Source organism: Nannobrachium achirus (assembly GCF_963921795.1).
Source record: "Nannobrachium achirus genome assembly, chromosome: 21".
Taxonomy (NCBI): Eukaryota; Metazoa; Chordata; class Actinopteri; order Myctophiformes; family Myctophidae; genus Nannobrachium; species Nannobrachium achirus.
The window spans coordinates 31,085,507-31,106,018 of record NC_137828.1 but is presented as its reverse complement, the minus strand read 5'-3'; the positions used below and the strand labels follow the sequence as shown (position 1 = coordinate 31,106,018).

The window sequence follows — 20,512 nt, the reverse complement described above, 5'->3', positions numbered from 1 at the left end:
TCTAATATCATCCAGCGTTTTGGCAGACGTGCCTAAGTGAGTTCAATGGTTTTACAGCAGCTGTAGATCTTCAATGAGCCCCATGAGGGGGAACATGCAGAGAGAAAAAGACACAAACACACACACACACACACACACACACACACACACACACACACACACACACACACACACACACACACACACACACACACACACACACAGCTCACAATATGTATGTGTGCACTGTGCACACAAGCGCACTTCTCTGCCCTAGTCTCGTAAATGCCGTTCCTGCCCTCCGCTATCATATACACTGGAGAACACTTGCACGCACACACACACACACACACACACACACACACACACACACACACACACACACACACACACACACACACACACACACACACACACACACATACGCGCGCACACACACACACAGGCGGCTGTAAATGAGCGAGTAAAGACTCCGCCCGCCTGGGAATGGGAAAGTTGTTGGTTCGACCTCTGGCTCCCCTATCTGTGTGTCGAAGTGTTCCTGAGCAAGACTCTTAACCCCTAACTGCTCCCTGCATGCTGTTTGTATGTATGAATGAATGAATCCACTGTTCCTAATAGTTAGGATGGGTCAGTGCAGACAAATACCTGGTATGTGTGCAAATGCAGTCGGCAAACACCCCAAAAAAACGAAAACGAAAGAGGACACAGTTTCTTGTATTTATTTTACACGTGCACGCGCACACACTGTAACCCTATGCTATAGGTATACATAGGGCCAGGGGTATGTGCTTTAAATATGCCTTTAAGTAGTTGGCGGGCTGCAGAGTGCTGTTGTTACTTTAGTCTGAGGGCCGAAACTGATATTGAGACATATGCAGCTATCTCGGGGTAGACGTTGCCAACCTATTCAGAACTAATCTTTAACCTCTTGTGATGGGTTCTAGCCTGGTTGGCATCTCTGAAAATGATTTTTAGGTCATTTTATCACTAAATACTTAAAAGTGGTAAAATCGTATTTTGCTGCTATAATATTGAGCAGATTTGCCAATGTAATTATACATACTGCTAATGTGGTAATGTAATGAAAATACAGGTAGCAAAGCTAATAGAGGCTGGCTAAAGTGTTGATGAATATCTTTTTTGGGGGAGGTGGGATGGAGGATATGGCTGATTCTGTGTGGGCAGTCACACCTGGTTGTCAGGGAGCCAAATCTGGTATTGACTTGACCTACCGGTAAGATAACACCTCTGGGTAAAAGCAGACAACCTATCCAGTATTAATGTTTAAACCCTTGTCATGCATTCTAGCCTGGTTGTAATCTCACAAATCAGTACTGACAAGTTATTCATTTGCTGCAATAATGTTGAGCAATGTTGCATATGTAAATGTACTACTAATGTGGTAATGTATTGAACATGCAGGTAGCAAATCTAATATTAGAAGATGCTAGCAAGAGTAATGATGAATATTATTTCAAGAGCATGATGACCTGGTTTGCGGCTATGATCACAGACATGAGACAACTATAAACCGTTGGTCCTTCACCTACAATGAATGTGCAACATTGGATACCTGATAATTTTATGCACAGACACATGATGATGAAGAATCAAAAGGGATCATATTGATGCCATGCATCTTTGTTGAACAGTTCCATAGATATCACATCTTCCAATAGGAGGATGTTTATGATCACTGAATTTGTTGGGAACCAACTGGTCACAATGAATAAAGCCTCTCCAAGAGAAAACCAAAAACATCTTCAAACTTCCTTGAGAGAGTGAGTCTTTCTATCAGTTTTTCCCACTGAAATTTGCAGCCACCTCTGCACAGTTTTATAGAGAATAGTGTGCAGGAGTGTTTTTAGGCATAGGTGGTAGGCTCCCCAAAATAAAATAAAAATACAATTTAACACTGGCACATTTGGACGGTGGGTGAGTACAATGTTGGTCTGTACCAAGGAAAAGTTCAACATCAAGAAAGGGTCATTTATAAAGAGCAAAGATGAGGAGGGCCTGTTTTTTCACTTTTTGGTGTGTTTTTATGAACATTTTTAAAAGCATCTGTCTACCTCCGGTTTTCATGATTGCTTTGGAAAGTTCAAAGCTTTTAGAGGGCACTTGAAAAAGAGGAAATACGGTAGAAAGATGACAAAAGGCACAGAGCTGGCATTGAAGATAATAATACTAACTTGGTTATAAGTGCTCCTCCAATATGTCATCCCTCTCAGCTTCCCTACCTAGCTCTTCAAAACTGTCACATAAAAAATAAGAAATTGTTACCATCAAACAATAACTTGGCGGCCCCCCTGCAAATGACTGAGGACCCCCTAGGGGTTGCAGACCCCTGTTGAATACCCGCTGGATAAAGGACAAACAAGTGGAATTGGAAGTGCTAGAATTTGAACACTAACATCGAAGCTGATGAATGGGTTTTCTTTCCTGATCGGATGAAATTGTTTATTAAACTGGGGATACTGTTATTGAACAAACATATAGGAATGATCAGAATATAGAGCTTTAACTTTTAATAAATACATGTATTTGTTTTAATCAAATAATATAAATTACAGCACATTTAACTACTTAAGAGTAATGGTTAGTTACCCGTAAGGTAATAAAATAACTCATTGATCAGGCATTGACACTAAGGCTTGCCCACCTGCCCCCGGCAGGTAAATAAAACATCAAGGCAGGTGAAGTTGGCTTTCAGGTTGCCCGACAGGGCAAGTGCTCATTTGAGAGGGGACACAAATGTCTATGAACACAACACGAGATATCTGTCTAAACACCTGAACGTGGCCAGTGCGCTGTGTCTTCTGGTCTGTGGAATGTAAAATAAGAGCACTATTTACCTATAATGTGCTGTTTTTACTGTTGCTCCTTGATCAGGAGTAGGGCCTAACTAGTGAAACTCAAAGAGTTAAGTTCACCAAAACTGTATGTTATTACATACATTTTACTGTTATTACATACATTGTATTATTTGTTTTCAAATGATTTGACCATACCAGAGTGCTTCTTGTTTACTGATTATTCCATTATTAGATAATATCCAGGATGGTACAGTTTTCCATCATCATTGAGTGTTGTCATGTTACATTATTGTCATACTGTCTATTTAGCATGACGCATTTTCAATGTTGTAAATGTTCTTATTCTTAGTCTTGCTGTTATTCTTTGACCTGCTATGTAATCCATTTTGGTGTGATGTGTGTTTTGAATTGTGTAATTTCTTGTATACTCAAAATGGACAAAAACACCATTAAAGAAGTTGCCTTTTACCATAATATTTACAAATCTATGTCAATAACATTCAAAATAACTTTCCATATTGTTCTTTCATCTATTTCCTTTAATATAACATAGAAAGAAATACATTTAAAAGTAAAGAATTAATCAAATGCATTTGATGTTTAATCGGATTATTTGACTATAGCATGAAATGGGCATTCAAATATTGAAGGGCTTATAAAAGTCACCAGAAAATAAATTCAAAATGCCAACCACCTTAAAACTCCTTCTATGGGTACCGTCTAACAAAAAAAAAAGGTTGTCAGCTTCTACCCAAACATAACCGCAAAAGTCATTTCTGAAGCACTTTTCAGTTTTGGCCCCCTGACTACTTCTTGTTCAGGTAGAGAGAAGCGTGGCCACGCACGATATAGAGAAGTGATACTTTTTGTTTGCTAAGACCAATGTGTGATAAGCGATACTTTTTGTTTGTATCAAACTCCCGTTTAGGGAGTCTTAGGTTAAATCACCGGTTCTCCGGCACGGACTCCTTACTTCTTTTAGTATAGAATAAAGTTAAGGATTACTCTGAAACGAAGAGGACAGTGGTATAACACGCACACACACACATGCGCGCACACACACACGCACACACACGCAGAGAGAGAGAGACAAATACAAACATACTCCTGGTGTGTGAAGGATGACGGAACCCTCTCTGATTCATGTTGAAGGGGTGAGAGGTCAGGGGTCTCTGGCTGTTTGTGAAGAGTACAGCAGCTGCTGTTACTCACTGTGACGCCAACAAGATCGCCTTTCCAGTGGTGGGAAAAGTCATCAAATGATTTACTTAAGTAAAATTATCAATACTGCAACGTAGAAATACTCTGTTACAAGTAGAAGCACGGAATAAAAAATGCACTCGAGTAAAAGTATGAACATGTTGGCATCAAAATGTACTTGATGCATCAAAAGTAAAAGCACACAATGTTTGAAAATAGCAGATCTACAAGCTCACAACGCGCCGAATTGCGACGTACACAAAAGGCCTTCAAGTGGTCAATGTATGTTTTATAATATCATTTATATCTGCAAAGTAACTAAAGTTTTCAAATAAATGTTGTGGAGTAATAGTACTATAGTTGGATCAGAGATGTAGTGCTGTGGAGTAGAAGTAAAAGTACTGGAAATTTGAATACTCAAGTAAAGTACAAATAACTCATGTACTTAAGTGCATTACTTAAGTATGTACTTAGTTACTTTACACCACTGCACTATCATCTCCTTTGCTTCTGCTCTGTCGACAGGTCTCTCTCTCTCTCTCTCTCTCTCTCTCTCTCTCTCTCTCTCTCTCTCTCTTCTCTCTGTCCACGTTTTGGAAAGAATTATGTTCCCTGTCTCACAGCATCTTCAGTGAAGCTTTGACTAGAATAGATGCTGCAATATGCAGGTGATATACCGTGGGAAGAGGTTTCTCTCCTAGCATTAAATCAAGTGTGAAATCAAAATGTGTAAACTTTAATCTCCTTCTTCTCTGTCTCCCTTTCTCTCTCCCTGTCTCTCTCTGTCTCTCTCTCTGTCTCTCCCTTTCTCTCCCCCTCTCTCTCCCTGTCTCTCTCTGTCTCTCTCTGTCTCTCCCTTTCTCTCTCCCTGTCTTCCCCTGTCTCCCCCTGTCTCTGTCTCTGTCTCTCTCTCTGTCTCTCCCTTTCTCTCTCCCTGTCTCTCCCTGTCTCTCTCTGTCTCTCTCTGTCTCTCCCTTTCTCTCTCCCTGTCTTCCCCTGTCTCCCCCTGTCTCTGTCTCTGTCTCTGTCTCTGTCTCTGTCTCTCTCTCTGTCTCTCTCCCTTTATCTCTCCCTGTCTCTCTCTGTCTCTCTCTCTGTCTCTCCCTTTCTCTCTCCCTGTCTCTCTCTCTCTGTCTCTCCCTTTCTCTCTCCCTGTCTCTCTCTGTCTCTCTCTCTCTGTCTCTCCCTTTCTCTCTCCCTGTCTCTCTGTCTCTCCCTCCCTCCCAGGTGTGTCTCTCTGATGCTCTTGGCTCCTGAGCCCTGAGGAGAAGTGAGAAGCCGAGGCTCCGCCGCCCCCACCCCCACTCATGGGACACCGCATTACCCAGCAGGCACTGCTGCTGCTGCAGTGCATGCTGGTCCTGCGGGCCGGAGGCGTGGCCGGCAGGAGAGGGCCGGTGCTGCTGCCCGAGTCGCCCTGCCACAGGGCTGAGCACCCACTCATTCCACACTCAGGTGGGTTTTCTCACAGCACTCTCCCACACACACGCACACGCACACGCACACGCACACACACACACACACACACACACACACACACACACACACACACACACACACACACACACACACACAGGGGCGTCACAAGGGGGGGGAAAGTGGGACTGAGTTACTAGGGCCCAAGGTGGAGGGGCCTTAATTATTTTATGCTTTAGCTATTGACAAATATCAATATATACATATATACAAGCTCACAGCGCGAAACCGAGTGCCGCGCTGCGAGCTTGTAGATCTACAATTTTTGAAAATCTTGCAAATCATTGAATATATGAACTTTTTAAGCGGACATTTTTAACTCAAATTGTGCTTCTGGGGGGTCCCTGGAACTAAATATTTTGAGATGGGGATCCGTGGCCAAATACATATCATTTTGGGGGTCCTTCACATGAAAAGGTTTGAGCACCACTGACATAGAAACATAGGTTTTTCGAAAACCCAAGAAGGATTTGAAATATTCAACAACAAAAAAAAAGTAGATCTACAAGCTCGCAGCGTGCCACTCGGTGCATAATCTGAATCTTCCCCGATCTTAAAAAACGTAAAAGCAACCATTTATTTTGTGAGGACCAGTGAAATGTTCCTCACAATGTCCATTTCTCATTCTCAAATTCTGTTATACTTGTGGGGACATTTGGTACACACACACACATGCACGAGTGGACTCAGACGCACACAAAAACACACACACGCGTGCACAAACACACAGCAAGCAGTATCCTTTCCGATAACCTCTTTATTGCAGAGTTTTTCCATTGACATCAATCGTGGAGGAGTTTTTTATTTGTTTCATCCCTTTTCCCACTAGACAATCGCGAACCTTTTGTCCTATTTTCCACCGCACACACAAATGTATTCTTAAACAACGGGCCGTGGTGGATATTGGAACCACTAATCGTCCTCTAAAACCCTTACACTGGATGGTTGCGCTCATTTTCAGACTTCAGTAGTACGTCCCGCAATCAAGATTCATTGTTCCTTCTTTCCCCCCCTGTTCCACATTGGCTATTGAACAGCCAAACTGTAATGTAGAACTGCAAATCTTTGCCAACAGAAAACATCAATGGCAAATCAATGCAATTCTTTCTAGCCACCGCAAAGCAGCAAAGTGCTACTGAGCCCTTTCCAGGCCAGCGGAGCTCCCAGCCCGGGATAATCATATAGCCCTCTGCCTGAGCGGTAATTGACTGGAAGAAGCAAGGTCACTGCTCAGACATACTGTATACATGCACGCACGCACGCGCGCACACACACGCCACGGACCCATGCACACGGGGGCCACACACAGGGGCGTCACGAGGGGGGGAAAGTGGGACTGAGTTACTAGGGCCCAAGGTGGAGGGGCCTTAATTATTTAGCTATTAAGCTTGTAGGAATGCTATTTTTTAAAAGTTGTGAAAATGTGTGCAAATTAGAGATGTTACCGATCAATCGGCAATGGATCGGATCGGGCCGATCAAAGCGTGATCGGCGATAATCGGTGGTTTAGATCAAAAGGTAAATTCACCGATCCGATCCGATCGGTGCATCCGATCAACCAGCCGTTCAGTATGCCCACTTGAGGCCATTTTGGGGTATTGATTTCCACAGTGCTGAAGGAATAATTAGTTACTGCTATGATAATAAATACATAGTAATGCTGGTAAATAACTATAAGGCAAATATATAAATTAATTCATGAGTGAATTAATTAATTAAAGTTAAAACATTAACATTTAGAAAATATAAATAATATATAAATAATAACTTGATCGGATCGGTGATTGATCGGTATCGGGTGATCAAACTTTTGTGATCGGTGCTCGGTGATCGGTTCCAAAAAACCTGATCGGACCATCCCTAGTGCAAATCTTTGAATGTATTTTTTTAGGCGAACATTTGCTAAAAATAGCAGATCTACGAGCTTGTATATCTGCTATTTTTCAATAGTTAAAGCACAAAATAACGCGTAATAATGCGTTCCCAGTCTAAATGGGATAAACCCCCTCCCCCTATGAAGAACATTAATGGGGGGGCCCGCAGTGAATCCTTGTACCCAGGGCCCAGAATTTGGTGCGACGCCCCTGGCCACACACACAAACACACACACACAAACACACACTACTCCCTTCTCTTCATTCTCCCTCGCTCGCTTTCCGTGCGCAGTCTTCATTAGCTCATGGATAGTTGGGTTTCGGCTCTCCTCTCTCAGTGTCTATTGAGCGTGAGGGGGACCAGGATGACTAACAGTCTGGCTAACGCCATATGCTCCCTCTTCTCTTGCGGTTCACACCAGGGGACCACATCCAAGCCACCGGGGTCACATGTGGTCGATCTGTTTGCGTTCCCTAAAGTACCGGCAATGGGCTATTAAGCCCCAGTGGCCCTTAATGCCCTGGATGAAATATAAGGGCGTTAATAAAGCAAAGTGGTCGTTTCGGGGTAATGCGCACACGTGGCTGGTGATTATTGTACCGAGCTGGGATGTGGGAAGAGAGCAGAGCGTCGTGACTTTCATCTTGACCACGCTTTATGATACGTTACACTGTATATCTGATTGAACCGCCAGCTGTGCTGAAGCAATAATTCTCCAAATGAATCGAGTTACTCTACTCTAGGTGACCTCAGAGGAGAGGCTGTTGAATCTACATTTGTAGGCTATATCGGCAGTTAGCCAACAACAGAATAAGCTTCAGTTCAGTGTCTTGCTCAAGGACAAGACTCTGATTACCAGACAACCGCTCCATCTCCTGAGACACTACCGCTCCAGGTGTCAGAGCTATGATACCCTGAGTTCTGACAAAACTTTGACAAGAGTGATCATAGTAATCCCTGAATGTACTGTACAGTATATTGGAACATAAAGTAATGAGACTGGGCAACAACAACACATTCTGCCTTCCATATATAAAAGAGCTTCCGCAGGCTCTATTTTTCCACAGCAGCTGAGCTGAAGACAATATTACGAACGGGATGTGATTTGGCGAGGGGGAAGAGAGATAAAGACGTGAGGTGCATTTCTGGAACAGATGTACAGTTTTCCAGGACTGGAGTGTGAAGGTCATTCCATTATGGGTCGCCAGGAGAAGCCTGAAGGCTGAGCTGAGTGCTGACCAGGGTGCCACGGGGCAGCCAAGCGCTAAGTGGCTGGCATACTGTAGCGCTCTCCTAATGCGCTCAACCATGGCCTGGGGGCAATGGGACAGGGTGGGGGGGGCGGCTCCCTTAGCAGTCTTGTAAGCCCTCAGCGGGACTTTCAGTTTGTCAAAAATATGATACATGGACAATTTTAGGCAATGTAGGCCTACGTAGATGGTGAATTTCATCATGAGGCAAAGAAGAAGTTGCCAGCACACAAGGCAATCCTTTTCACATGATTTATTTACCTCTCTAGACAGAACAACGTATGCGTTTCGACCTGTCGGCCTTCCTCAGCATTGTGACAAGATAACAGGAAGTGAGGTATAGGTTGTGTTAAAATCAAGTACAATTCAAGACAGCTGCCACCTGTAATCGCCTTGAGAGCTAACAATGAAAACATGTACCAAGCAAAGACAAATATCATGTGATTAGTAATACCATTTTTTAAAATACAATGTCACATTTTAGAATCACACAGAGTCAACTGAATTTAATCACACTTTTATTTTCCAAATGTGAAAAAAAAACAGGAAATTGAAGAATAAGGATCTGAAATTGAAAATACTTCAATGCCAAGTACAGCTGATGGAATTTGCCATGGCATGTGGTGCAGTGGCAACCTACATTAATTCATACTTAAGCCCCAAACTACAGACACTATGGTACATGCAGACATTTTCTAAAGACAAATAAATGGTAAACAGACATAAGACTCACAGCTTAATATTTTGGTAGTAGGAAGGTGCAATGATGATGCAATAGGTGAGGAGCAAATAGCCGAAGGCCTGCGGTCCAGTGAATCAGAAGTAATAGTCAGGTGATATCTTAGAATGTCCTGGAATAAATTCCTTACCAAAACATTTCTTCACCAATGTGTTTGTAAAGGTGTCTAGTAACACATCTCACAAAGACTGAAATTCAGTTTCCCTAGGAGAATCCGTTACAGCTGATGAAAGTTGGAGTCCCATTAAATTAACTATACAGGATAAAACACCCCAAAATAAATATACTTTAAGTAGCATGTGAGGGGTCAAATCAAACTATGGGTTTTTAATTATCCTGAATCCATTGTAAGTATTTGTTTTGCACGAAAAACATTCCTTGGGGTAAAGCCGGCTCCCACAAAACTGTGAAAAGTGATGACTCACCACTAAACCATAATTTTATGGGGTCTATTTTTAGCCCAAGGAATGTTTTTTGTGCAAAACAAATGATGGCAATGGATTCAGAATCATTAAAAATCCCTAGTTTGACCCCTCACATGCTACTTAAAGCATAATTTATTTTGGGGTGTTTTATCCTGTATAGTTAATTTAATGGGACTCCAACTTTCATCAGCTGTGACGGATTCTCCTAGGGAAACTGAATTTCAGTCTTTGTGAGATTGGTCACATTGGTGAAGAAATGCTTTGGTAAGGAATTTATTCCAGGATTTGACACTATTTCTGAAGATATCAGTAAAATAAATACTTCCAAGTTATTAAAATTCAATAGAAGCACCAAGGAGCCATCATAGCTGCCAGAAACATTGTCCTGTGTATTATTGCCACTTGCCACTACTTTGAACTTTTTTTTACTCCTTGAAGCACTATTTTATGGTTATACTTGGTGCTCTAATGTGCAAGTCAACTCCCCTGCTAAAGAGATAGCCCTCATTTTAATTGTGTCTCAGGGTGGTCTATGAATCTTCGTTTTTTTACGGTTGTATTTTACCTTGTTTTTTAATAGACTTCCTGTCATGGCCTGATGGTTGTCTCGCAGCGGCTGAGGGACCTTGAATTGTTAGGCTGCGCAGAACACAAAGCCCTTTCAAAGCTCGTCAAATTATAGCCCTTGCTTTCAAGCAATGAACACGAAAAGCTATGAGTCATTACAGAATATGAACCCATGCAAACACACTGTGTGCGTGAGAGAGAGAGAGAGAGAGAGAGAGAGAGAGAGAGAGAGCGAGAGAGAGAGAGGGAGGTAGTAGAGACAGAGAGAGGGAGGGGGAGAGAGAAAGAGAGATGCTCACAGAAAGACAGAGAGGGACAGAGATGGAGAGAGAGACGGAGAGACACAGAGACAGGTTTGGCCCTGTCCTTAGGCCTCATTATAACACTGCTTTGTGAGTCATCAGTCTCCACATACTCCAGCGTAATCCCTGGGTGTCTGGAATGCACACGACTGCTGCAGACAGGGGCGTCACAAGGGGGGGGAGTTGGACTGAGTTACTCGGGCCCAAGGTGGAGGGGCCTTAATTATTTTATACTTTAGCTATTGAAAAATAGCTGATATACAAGCTCACAGCGCGGCACTCGTAGATCTGCTATTTTTGAAAAGTCGTGAAAATGTGTGCAAATCTTTGAATATATGTATTTTTTAAACGAACATCTCAAAATTTTGCTTCTGGGGGGTCCCTGGAACGAAATATTTTGAGATGGGGGTCCGTGGCCAAATAGATATCATTTTCACATGAAAAGGTTTGAGCACCACATAGGTTTTTCAAAAAAACTTTTTTATTTGAAATATTCAAAGACTTTTCAAGATTTTTCAAAAATCGGTGCCACGCTGTGAGCTTGTATATCTGCTATTTTTCAATAGGCTAGTTAAAACACAAAATAATGCATAATAATAATGCGTTCCCAGTCTAAAAGGGATGAATAACATTCATGGCGGGGCCCGCAGTGAATCCCTGTACCCAGGGCACAGAGTTTGGTGCGACACCCCTGGCTGCTGATGCTCCTCAGCTGGGCTGGGAGCACTACAAACACATAAATGTATTTGTAGGCAAGCTGCGCTCTGCCGGCCTGGCAGCCTCTCCTCAGTTGGACGTTCATCTAGAGCTTTCACTGTCATCTTTGAAGCAGATCTTTGGTCCAAGAACTGTAAGCTTGCCCGAAGCTCAGTCCAAGGTCTCTTTGGTGCTTGGCGTCTCTCCTGGGCAGAAGGTTGGAACCCAGCATAGATTAGATTCTGTAGTGCAAGGTTCGGGGGTTACTGGGAGGGCACGGGATTTAGACCAGAATTAGAATGAGAAAATAGAATGGGACAAATGCAAATATTATCTGCTGGAATATGTGGAGCGGTTACAACCAATGAGGAAAATATATTGGACGAATACAAATATTATCTGCTGGAATATGTGGAGCAGTCACAGCCCACGGCTACTGATAAAATGGATACATGAACTGATAACTAATTGGTGCAATAGCGCATTGGCAGAACATGCTGTACTTTCAGACAGAAGTGCATCCTAGACAGTAGACATACATAATTACAATTTGCTTGTTATCAGAATGCTGACAATTCAAATCTCTAAAATGGGGAAGGAGAGTTAGTAACAATCTCCTTTTCCCATTGAACTATGCCACTGCCTTAGATAGATAGATAGATAGATAGATAGATAGATAGATAGATAGATAGATAGATAGATAGATACCTTTATTATCCCAAGGGGGAAAATCAGTTGCCCAGAGGCAGCACAGCAGTATAAGAATATTTACAAAGTTACAGAGAAGTATGAAAAGAATAAAAAAGAACAGAGTACAGTAAAGAGCAAGGTACATCAAAGAAAGGGAACGAATACTGTGTAGATACGTACATAAAGTGTCAAAAAACTGACAATGCTCAACGTGAGACAGCCAACTTGAACAAAAAAAGCAATCCTTAAGCACAACTATAAATACAATAGTGCCCAAACAAAAGTTTCCATAACAGTCAATGCTAATCAATGCTACAAGTATCTCACTGCCATGTCAAACACACGCAAAATACTCAATACTTCTAACACAACCTAATAGTGCAGAGCCTTGCCATGGCCCTGATCACCACACTGAATTGTCACCTTCTGTAATAGAGCTGTGCAATGGCTAAAAGCAAAATAATATAATATTACAATAATATTAGTAATCTTTAATGTCATTGCACTTCTTAAAACAAATGTTACAGTACTTACAGCAGTTCTTAACACAGCCGCCCCCATATTTACTTTAGAAAATATGTTAAATTCTAAGAACGTTTCGAGTACCGGTTTGATACAAGAGCGAATAAGCGCTACACTTCTGGAATCCTGTGCGTCGACTTAAAGTCGGATCCAGGCCTAATAACTTTATCTGGCCGCCCCGTTGCCACCTCCTTGTTACATTTTCTTTTCTCCAGGTGGATGGACATTCTTTCATAGGTGATCTAATTCCAGCCGCCCCGTATCAGATCGGAGGAGGAAACCGCACATTGTACCTCATCCACCCTTTCTTCTCTCTCCTTTTGGTATCTTTATCCTCCTCCTCCTTTTTTTCTTTTTTATTCTTCTCTTTTTTTGTCTTTCTTAGTCTTGTGTATCCTTCTCTTTTTTTTGTATTTCTTAGTCTTTGTGTAGCCGCCCCGTACAGGAAGTGATGTCACGACTCACTGACATCACACTGACAACACTTCCTGTACAGCCGGACGGACAGAAGGTCAGACAAGCGACAAGGTTTTTCAGGGTAAATGCGACCCATGGTCGCAACAATAATATTAGTAATCTTTAATCTCATTGCACTTCTTAAAACAAATGTTACAGTACTTACAGCAGGACAAAAGCAAAACATTAAAAGATCAATCGACTAATGTATGTGAGTGTAAGCTTTCTCTACCCTTGCAACTGCACTTCCAGGATGTTACCTTGGATGAGAATTTGATACATTAACTTCCTTGTTGAAATAAAGTCTAACAAAACTAGAGTCAAGGTCTGCGTTCCAGTGAGACTTTGTTGCTTTCTCCGTGGGTGATTGTGGGTTGAGTGTGGAAGGGTGTGCCTTTGCATGGGCTTCTTGACCCCACTGGGGAGGGTGGTTTTCTTTGACTTGGCACAGCACTTGTCTGCCAGAACTGCTACTGTGGTGAAATCGGTTGCTGTATTCAATTTAAAGACCACGTTCAGCTTTGTGTGGCGGTTTCACAAATGGCATGGTTTCACAAAGAAAGCACACTGCACAGTTCAGCACGTTTACCTTTAACCTCCACTCACTCTCCATGATTCCATGAAGGTCTTAATTTAGCAGGAGGAACAGACCAATGTACAGTAAATGTATGCTTATTACAGCATTTGCAGCCACAGGCTTCACTGTAGTACAGGAGTCTTCAACGTTTTCAGGCCAAGGACCCCTCAGCTGAGAGAGAGATGAAGCAGGGACCCCCACAACCTTTTCACAGATTCCATATAGTTTCATCGTTTGACAGCACAATCATCAGTGTATTTTGGATTCATGTCAATTTGTGTTTTCAGATATTTAACCACTTGAGCCAGCATTACCTAATAAACTTGTCCTTTTACTCTGTACTTAGTCTGCTCTTTTTCCCCTCTACACCAAACCTCTTTGCTGAAAATAGCCGATCTACAGCGCAGCGCGAGGGTTGTGAGCTTGTAGATCTGCGTTTTTTGGCTACAGTTCTCAGAATATGGACACTATAGGGTTCAAGTTGTTAATATAAAGGATTGGAGGACCCCATGTAGTAACTCTGAGGACCCCCTAGGGGTCCTGGACCTCCTGTTGAAGACCCCTGCTGTAGTACCTCTTCAAAAAGGGGATACTGTATCTCACTTACAGGCTAATGTTCTTAATCTGCTGTACTTAACTGCCGCTATATGTTACATACCGGTATATAGATATGTGACATGTCGATATGTTTCGTTAGATCTTTCTTTTAAAGATTTGTCTTTTTGGGCTTGTATGCCTTTATTTTATAGGACAGTAGACTGACAGGAAATGGGGGGAGAGATGGGGAGTGACACACAGCAAAGGTCGTCTGGATCGGGAATCGAACCGGCGACGGCGTCAGGCATCAGTGCCTATGTGGTATGCGCCTGGACCAGTAGGCCAGCGGGCGCCCCCTAGATCTTTCTTTTATTTAAGACCCCTACCCCCGTGCTCCCCCAAGCCCTCCCCCCTCTGTTCTTGTTCTTTCTCTTTCTGGAAACAACAACAAACGATGAACCCCGCACAAAACAACAAAATTCGCCCACTTTTCTTTACAGCTGTAAACCTGTGATGTGCAAAATAAAGTTGATTCAGAATGTGGGCTGTTGGGTGCCTGCATGGTGGCACAGCCATTAGTTACCCAGGTTTGAATCTGACCCGACATGTTTTACATTGTTATCCTTTCTCTCTGCCCCTTAGTATCTTGTCTCTCTACACTGAAATGAAGTGTGAAAATGCCACAAAAAAAAAAAGAAAGAAAGGGGGCTATAAAAGCGCTTAATCCCCATGTCTACCACAAAAAGCTCTTTGGCCAAAATACTGACGAAGCATTTTGCTGTTATTGCAGCTCAAAGCCCCAGAGATAAATTAATAAAGTGCTGTATTTAACAAGTGTTTTGGGGGCACAGGTTTTAGAGGGTTTTTTAGAGGCTGTAAACTGTGTGTAAACAATGTCTTCACAAGCTAGAGCCTGACAAAGGGTCTTGTCTCTGAGGAGAGAACCCGGCTTATTTATCTTTTTTATTATTATTTTATTTTTCTCAAAGCTTTTATCATTCCTGACCAGCTAACGCATCACTGGAGAGAGGAGAGCACATGCAATTCCGAATTATGTTTATAGCCAGGCGGCTAAGACATTAAAACGCTGTAGTACTCATTAATGGCCTAGCCCTAGAGGGTGTCGCCATTTCCACTCCTGCTGGTCGCAAAATAATTAACACCCCATTCAAGGGTATATTGTATATGGTTGTACCTTAAACTTATTACATTTTCATAAATACTGTTGTCAATCACTAGTTTAAAGTCTCTTTCAATTAGCATGACTAGAAGCGCAGAGCGTCTAGTCAGGAACCGGCCTTCTCGGGAACAATGTTACCATTATACCTGTTGTCATAGGACCCGTTTTGACCATCTGTTTGCCTGTGTCCATTTATGCCCATATATGGAGATATTTATATCTGTCTGTCTGCGTCCATTTTATGCCTGTATATGGAGATCTCTGTATCTGCCTGTCTGTGTCCCACTCCCTTTATGCCCATTATGGAGATCTCTGTATCTGTCTGTGCCTCTGACTGTGTCCCTTTTGTGTCCATGAGTCAGCTGACTCATATGGCGACTCATACTGTTGCAGTGGACTTCAGCCAGGATAGGCAACATTGCTGAGAAAGTAGCGCTTTTTGTTTGTTTTTTCATCTCGAGCAAGAATATGCAGTCTGCTTGCTTTACCAACCCTGCTGGCCGCCACATAGAAATTGCAGTGGCTGAAGTCTCGGGTGCAGAAGACCCCAACTTGGTGTAGTGTCTGGTCCTGAGACTTATTCACAGTCATGGCAAAGCAGGGCCTGACTGGAAATTGGCGCCTGGGCAGAGTGAAATGAGAAGATGTTGTCGGACTGGCACAGGGTGATACGTGGAATGAGGAGTCCTGCATCTGTCAGTCTGTGTTCCTTTTATGCCCATACTGTATATGGAGATCTCTGATCCTGCAATTCTTGGTTTCGTTCTGGTTGTCGATAAATCCAGCTTGAGTTTTCCGTCTTCTGTTTGTCTCCTCTGTCTGCTCCTCCTGTCTGCGCCTCAGCCAACTCAGATCTCGACTGATCCTTGTTCTCTTCAGCAAAAGCTGTTCAGTCATCGAAATCTGCATCATTCAAGTCATCCTCCCAGTCCCACGCTTTGTTGCTTGTCTTATGTTGGTCTCCTCCTCTGTCTGCTCCTCCTGTCTGCATATAAGCCAACCCAGACTGATCTATCTGCTCCTCAGCAGTAGCCTTATTGGCTTTCCATTTCGCACCCCACTCCAGTTAACTAATTCTTTGGTTCATTTTAAAAAATATTGTTTGTTTTTGTATGTATAGAAGGACTTCAGTCGATGTCTTGAAGGCCCACTCCTGCAAATCCTTCCCAACCTGCACTGATAATTTAAAAGTTCTATGTTGTTACGAATTATTTCTCCTTCGGAGGAGTGCAGCTTTGGTAACCCATATATGGAGATACCTGATGTCCTTGTCCTCTTTTATGGGCATATTGGTTGGATCGGCGGTTCGACTGAAAAATGTTGTTTTGTACAACTGTACATCATGCAAGTACAGTAACGGCAGGGGAAGTAGCTAAGAACGTAGGCAAAGATCTGAACTATCTTCGTGCGAAAGTTGGAGTTTGTAGAACCGACCATCTGCTGTGAGACTTCTTTCATGCGATTCGGGCCGATTCGGCCTCGGCTTTAATTAGTAGTCAGGATATGCAGTTTTGTAAATTATGGCCCGATAATATTTTTAAATTGAGGATAAAGTAGGGTATGCCTCTAGTAGTGCTTCTACTGGTTCTACTGAGTTAAGACCCGCCAATAGCATTTATTTCTGGTTGCTTTTCAGGACCGGAAAATTACAAGATGGTGGATTTGAATTAACTGAAGGCTTCAAAACGGGTCTGTAGAAACCACTGGGTGATGTGACTGTTAACCCAGTGGTTTGACCCTTTTAATTGATCTTTTGGGGTTGTTTTTGTTTGTCCTGGCTACTAAGACCATGTGATCATGGATTCCAAAACATTGGCTGCTTTCTATTCATGTCCAAGGTCAGCTATGTTGTAGTCATGTTGTATTTTAATGGCCAGTACATACTGCAGATGGACTGAGGATGGCCCTGCCCATACTTTGTGATTCGTATGTCTTTCATTTGTCCCTGCAATAAAAGTCCCGCATGGTGTTTTCCCTAACCACACATTTTCAGAAGCCTGAAGAGGTTTGGTCATCTCGTTAAACGGTTGTCCCCTTCGCCTCCCACCTCATCTCCCAAATGACTTTGCTCCATAAGTGTACGTTACATATTTCACAGTACAGTTATTTGTGTCTCCGCAGTGTTTTGTTCACTCGCCGCCTCAGGGCCATGGCACACAACTTGAGTCTTATCTTTTTATTTTTTTTCTCCTAAAATATGCTTGTTCTGGTTGCTTGCGAAACATAATAATTAGGAGAAACCTTCAAGCGCGTATATCCGTCTACAAATGTCGTGACCACTTAATTGAATGTTGCCTTTATTTTTCAGCTTGTCGTTAAATTGAGCAGGTGTTTATTGTTTGCTTTTGCCAAATCATTTCTTCAAATCAGCTTCACCAAATAGTCGCCATTCTTTTCGTGGCCGTTACAAAGTCAAATCTGGAGTGCTGGTTTAATTCTTGAGAGTGTAAATATGGACCTGTAATACACTAAAGGGCCACTCTGGATTTAGCAGAGTTCCACTGCCACAAGGGTGCAATTACAGTCAATTGGCTCTTCATTTGTGTGTTCGCTCCCTGCCACCCCTATACACTCCACCACTCACAGAAGAACCATTCACGCTGCAGAATTGGTTCCATATGGTGCCATTGTTGTAGGACGTGCGCTGCTATACTGCAGCAACTTTAAGGACTCACAAATTGGAGACTGGCGTGGGGGCTCTGAAGCCTCTTGTAAATATTTATACAGCCTGTCATTCTGTCTTTGTGTCAACTGCTCCGTGTCAGAACACTGCATAACAAATGGAACTGGAGTGGTGGAGCCTGAACTAGACAGCAGCGGTGTATGATGGGATTGGAGTGCAGGGGATAATACGGGTCTGAAGGGAGAAGGGGGGAGTTTGTGTCCGTGTCCGTGTGTCCGTGTGTCTGTGTGTCCTTGTTTGTGTGTGTGTGTGTGTGTGTGTGTGTGTGTGTGTGTGTGTGTGTGTGTGTGTGTGTGTGTGTGTATGTGTGTGCGTGTGTGCGTGTGTGCATGTGTGCGTGTGTGTGCGTGTGCGTGTGCGTGTGCGCGTGTGCGTGTGTGTGTGTGTGTTTGTGTGTGTGGGGAGCTTGTATGTCGGTGTGAGTACACCTCTGTCTCATGTGAATCTATTAGTGTGGCTGTATAGTGTAGTGTGTGAGTACACCTCCGTCTCATGTGAATCTATTAGTGTGGCTGTATAGTGTAGTGTGTGAGTACACCTCCGTCTCATGTGAATCTATTAGTGTGGCTGTATAGTGTAGTGTGTGAGTACACCTCCGTCTCATTTGAATCTATTAGTGTGGCTGTATAGTGTAGTGTGTGAGTACACCTCCGTCTCATGTGAATCTATTAGTGTGGCTGTATAGTGTAGTGTGTGAGTACACCTCCGTCTCATGTGAATCTATTAGTGTGGCTGTATAGTGTAGTGTGTGAGTACACCTCCGTCTCATGTGAATCTATTAGTGTGGCTGTATAGTGTTGTGTGTGAGCACACCTCCGTCTCATGTGAATCTATTAGTGTGGCTGTATAGTGTTGTGTGTGAGCACACCTCCGTCTCATGCACAGCCGATCCGCTGATCCGTTGTTTCCTGCTTTTCAGTGCAGGTTAAATATTGGGTCAGTGTGAAACGTTGTTACATTAACATCCCTCCTTGGGGAACTCCTAAAATTAGCTATCACCGCATCCCCTAAGTCAGCATCTTCGTGACTAACTATAGAAATGCGATTGATTAATCTCTGTGACGAAACTCAGCGAGCAGTCTTTCACGGCCTACCCCCCCTTCATGCCTTCTCATGCTATGTGCCGCGAAACCCCTTGGGTTCGACTTTGCTATACTCCTCATTAAAGCCATGCTGCATCGGGAGCCTTGGAGGAGGCCATCTGTGAACTGCCTTGCTTATGAATGCTTAAGAATGGGCCTTGGCCTCGTCATAAAAAGACATAAATCCTGTGGGTGCTGTTGTGTTCTATTAGAACCCTTTGCACCCTCCACACGCCCTGACACACACGCACGCACGCGCGCACACACACACACACACACACACACACACACACACACACACACACACACACACACACACACACACACACACACACACAGCTACAAGCAAGCCTCCCCTGGTGCGTCGGGGAGATTTATGGGGAGAGGCTGGGTTCATCAAGCGCCGTCTCCCCCCGGGGGGTTGTCACGACCGCATTTGTATGCCGGGGATTCTCTTTATGGCTTGAAAAACGAGCCCAGCACAGGCTGCTGGAGAGGCGCATCCAAAACTTTGCCTTTCCTTATAGAATAAAGTGCGGGAGCATGCAGCCCATTAAGCAAAATTTAATTTCCGGGGTGAAGTTCGCAGCGATTATCCCAAATAATATTTATTTCACACAAGGCCAATTTAAATGTATTAGCTTTGGGAACTTTGAAGTTGGATGACTTGTACTCCTGAACTTGACAGAGAGTTGAGGGAGAAGGAGAAAGAGATAGAGGGAGAGGAAAACAGCTTTGTAGAAAAAGTGACGCTGTCCCGCAGCCAGTGATGTTGCCGCATTGTGACTGCAGATGTTGTTGTTCCTAACGATGAGAGCCGGAGGACATAATAGATGGTATTTAGCTCCTTTGCCACTTTAACTAGGATTTCACTTTCCAAACCCTGCCAGTGAAACCCATATTACTTTTTGTCGGTGAAACACATGTTTGTGCCTTTGAGGCGTCAAGGGCAGAGTACGGTTTCATTTGAAATGCTGCCTGACAGGTGTGTCTGGAAAAAAAAGATAAAGCGTGGAAAAGGAATATACTCGGCTGTACTTTTTTTTTCTCCAACTCTGCTCTTGATTGAAAGGTTCCTGTCAAAGTAAAAAAAATAAAATCTCCTGAAGAAAGTGTGGTCTGAAAATATTTCACAAACATCTGGCTACCTCTATGATCCATTCTTTTTGGTTTGTTTCTCCTTTTGGCTTTTCTGTCTTAATTTTTATATTGCTGTGGAGATGGAGAGAGATGGGGAGAAACATGCAGTAAAGATCGCCGGGAACAGGACTCGAACCCGCGATGGATGCACAGGCTACATTATAGCCTAGGTGCCCGGTCCGGGGCCTCTGTGATCCACTCTAAATGGCTCCGCTCGACATTATCGTAAACCTTCGTAAGGTTACGTGGACTTAGCTCTTCTACCTTTCACCTTTTGTCACACGTTCGCTGCGGGCATGTGATGGTCTATCAAGAGC

At 43.2% G+C, this 20,512-nt stretch overlaps 1 protein-coding gene across 1 annotated transcript in view; it reads left to right on the top strand.

Moving 5' to 3' along the window:
- Positions 1–5,305: 5,305 nt before the first annotated feature.
- sema5a (sema domain, seven thrombospondin repeats (type 1 and type 1-like), transmembrane domain (TM) and short cytoplasmic domain, (semaphorin) 5A) overlaps positions 5,306–20,512 on the top strand; it is a gene marked incomplete at both ends in the record, with an annotated part of 185,754 nt that continues 170,547 nt past the window's right edge. The window contains one exon of the mRNA XM_080752100.1: positions 5,306–5,453. Within this exon, the coding sequence (XP_080608226.1) occupies positions 5,306–5,453 (148 nt within the window). The remainder of the gene's footprint in view (positions 5,454–20,512) is intronic.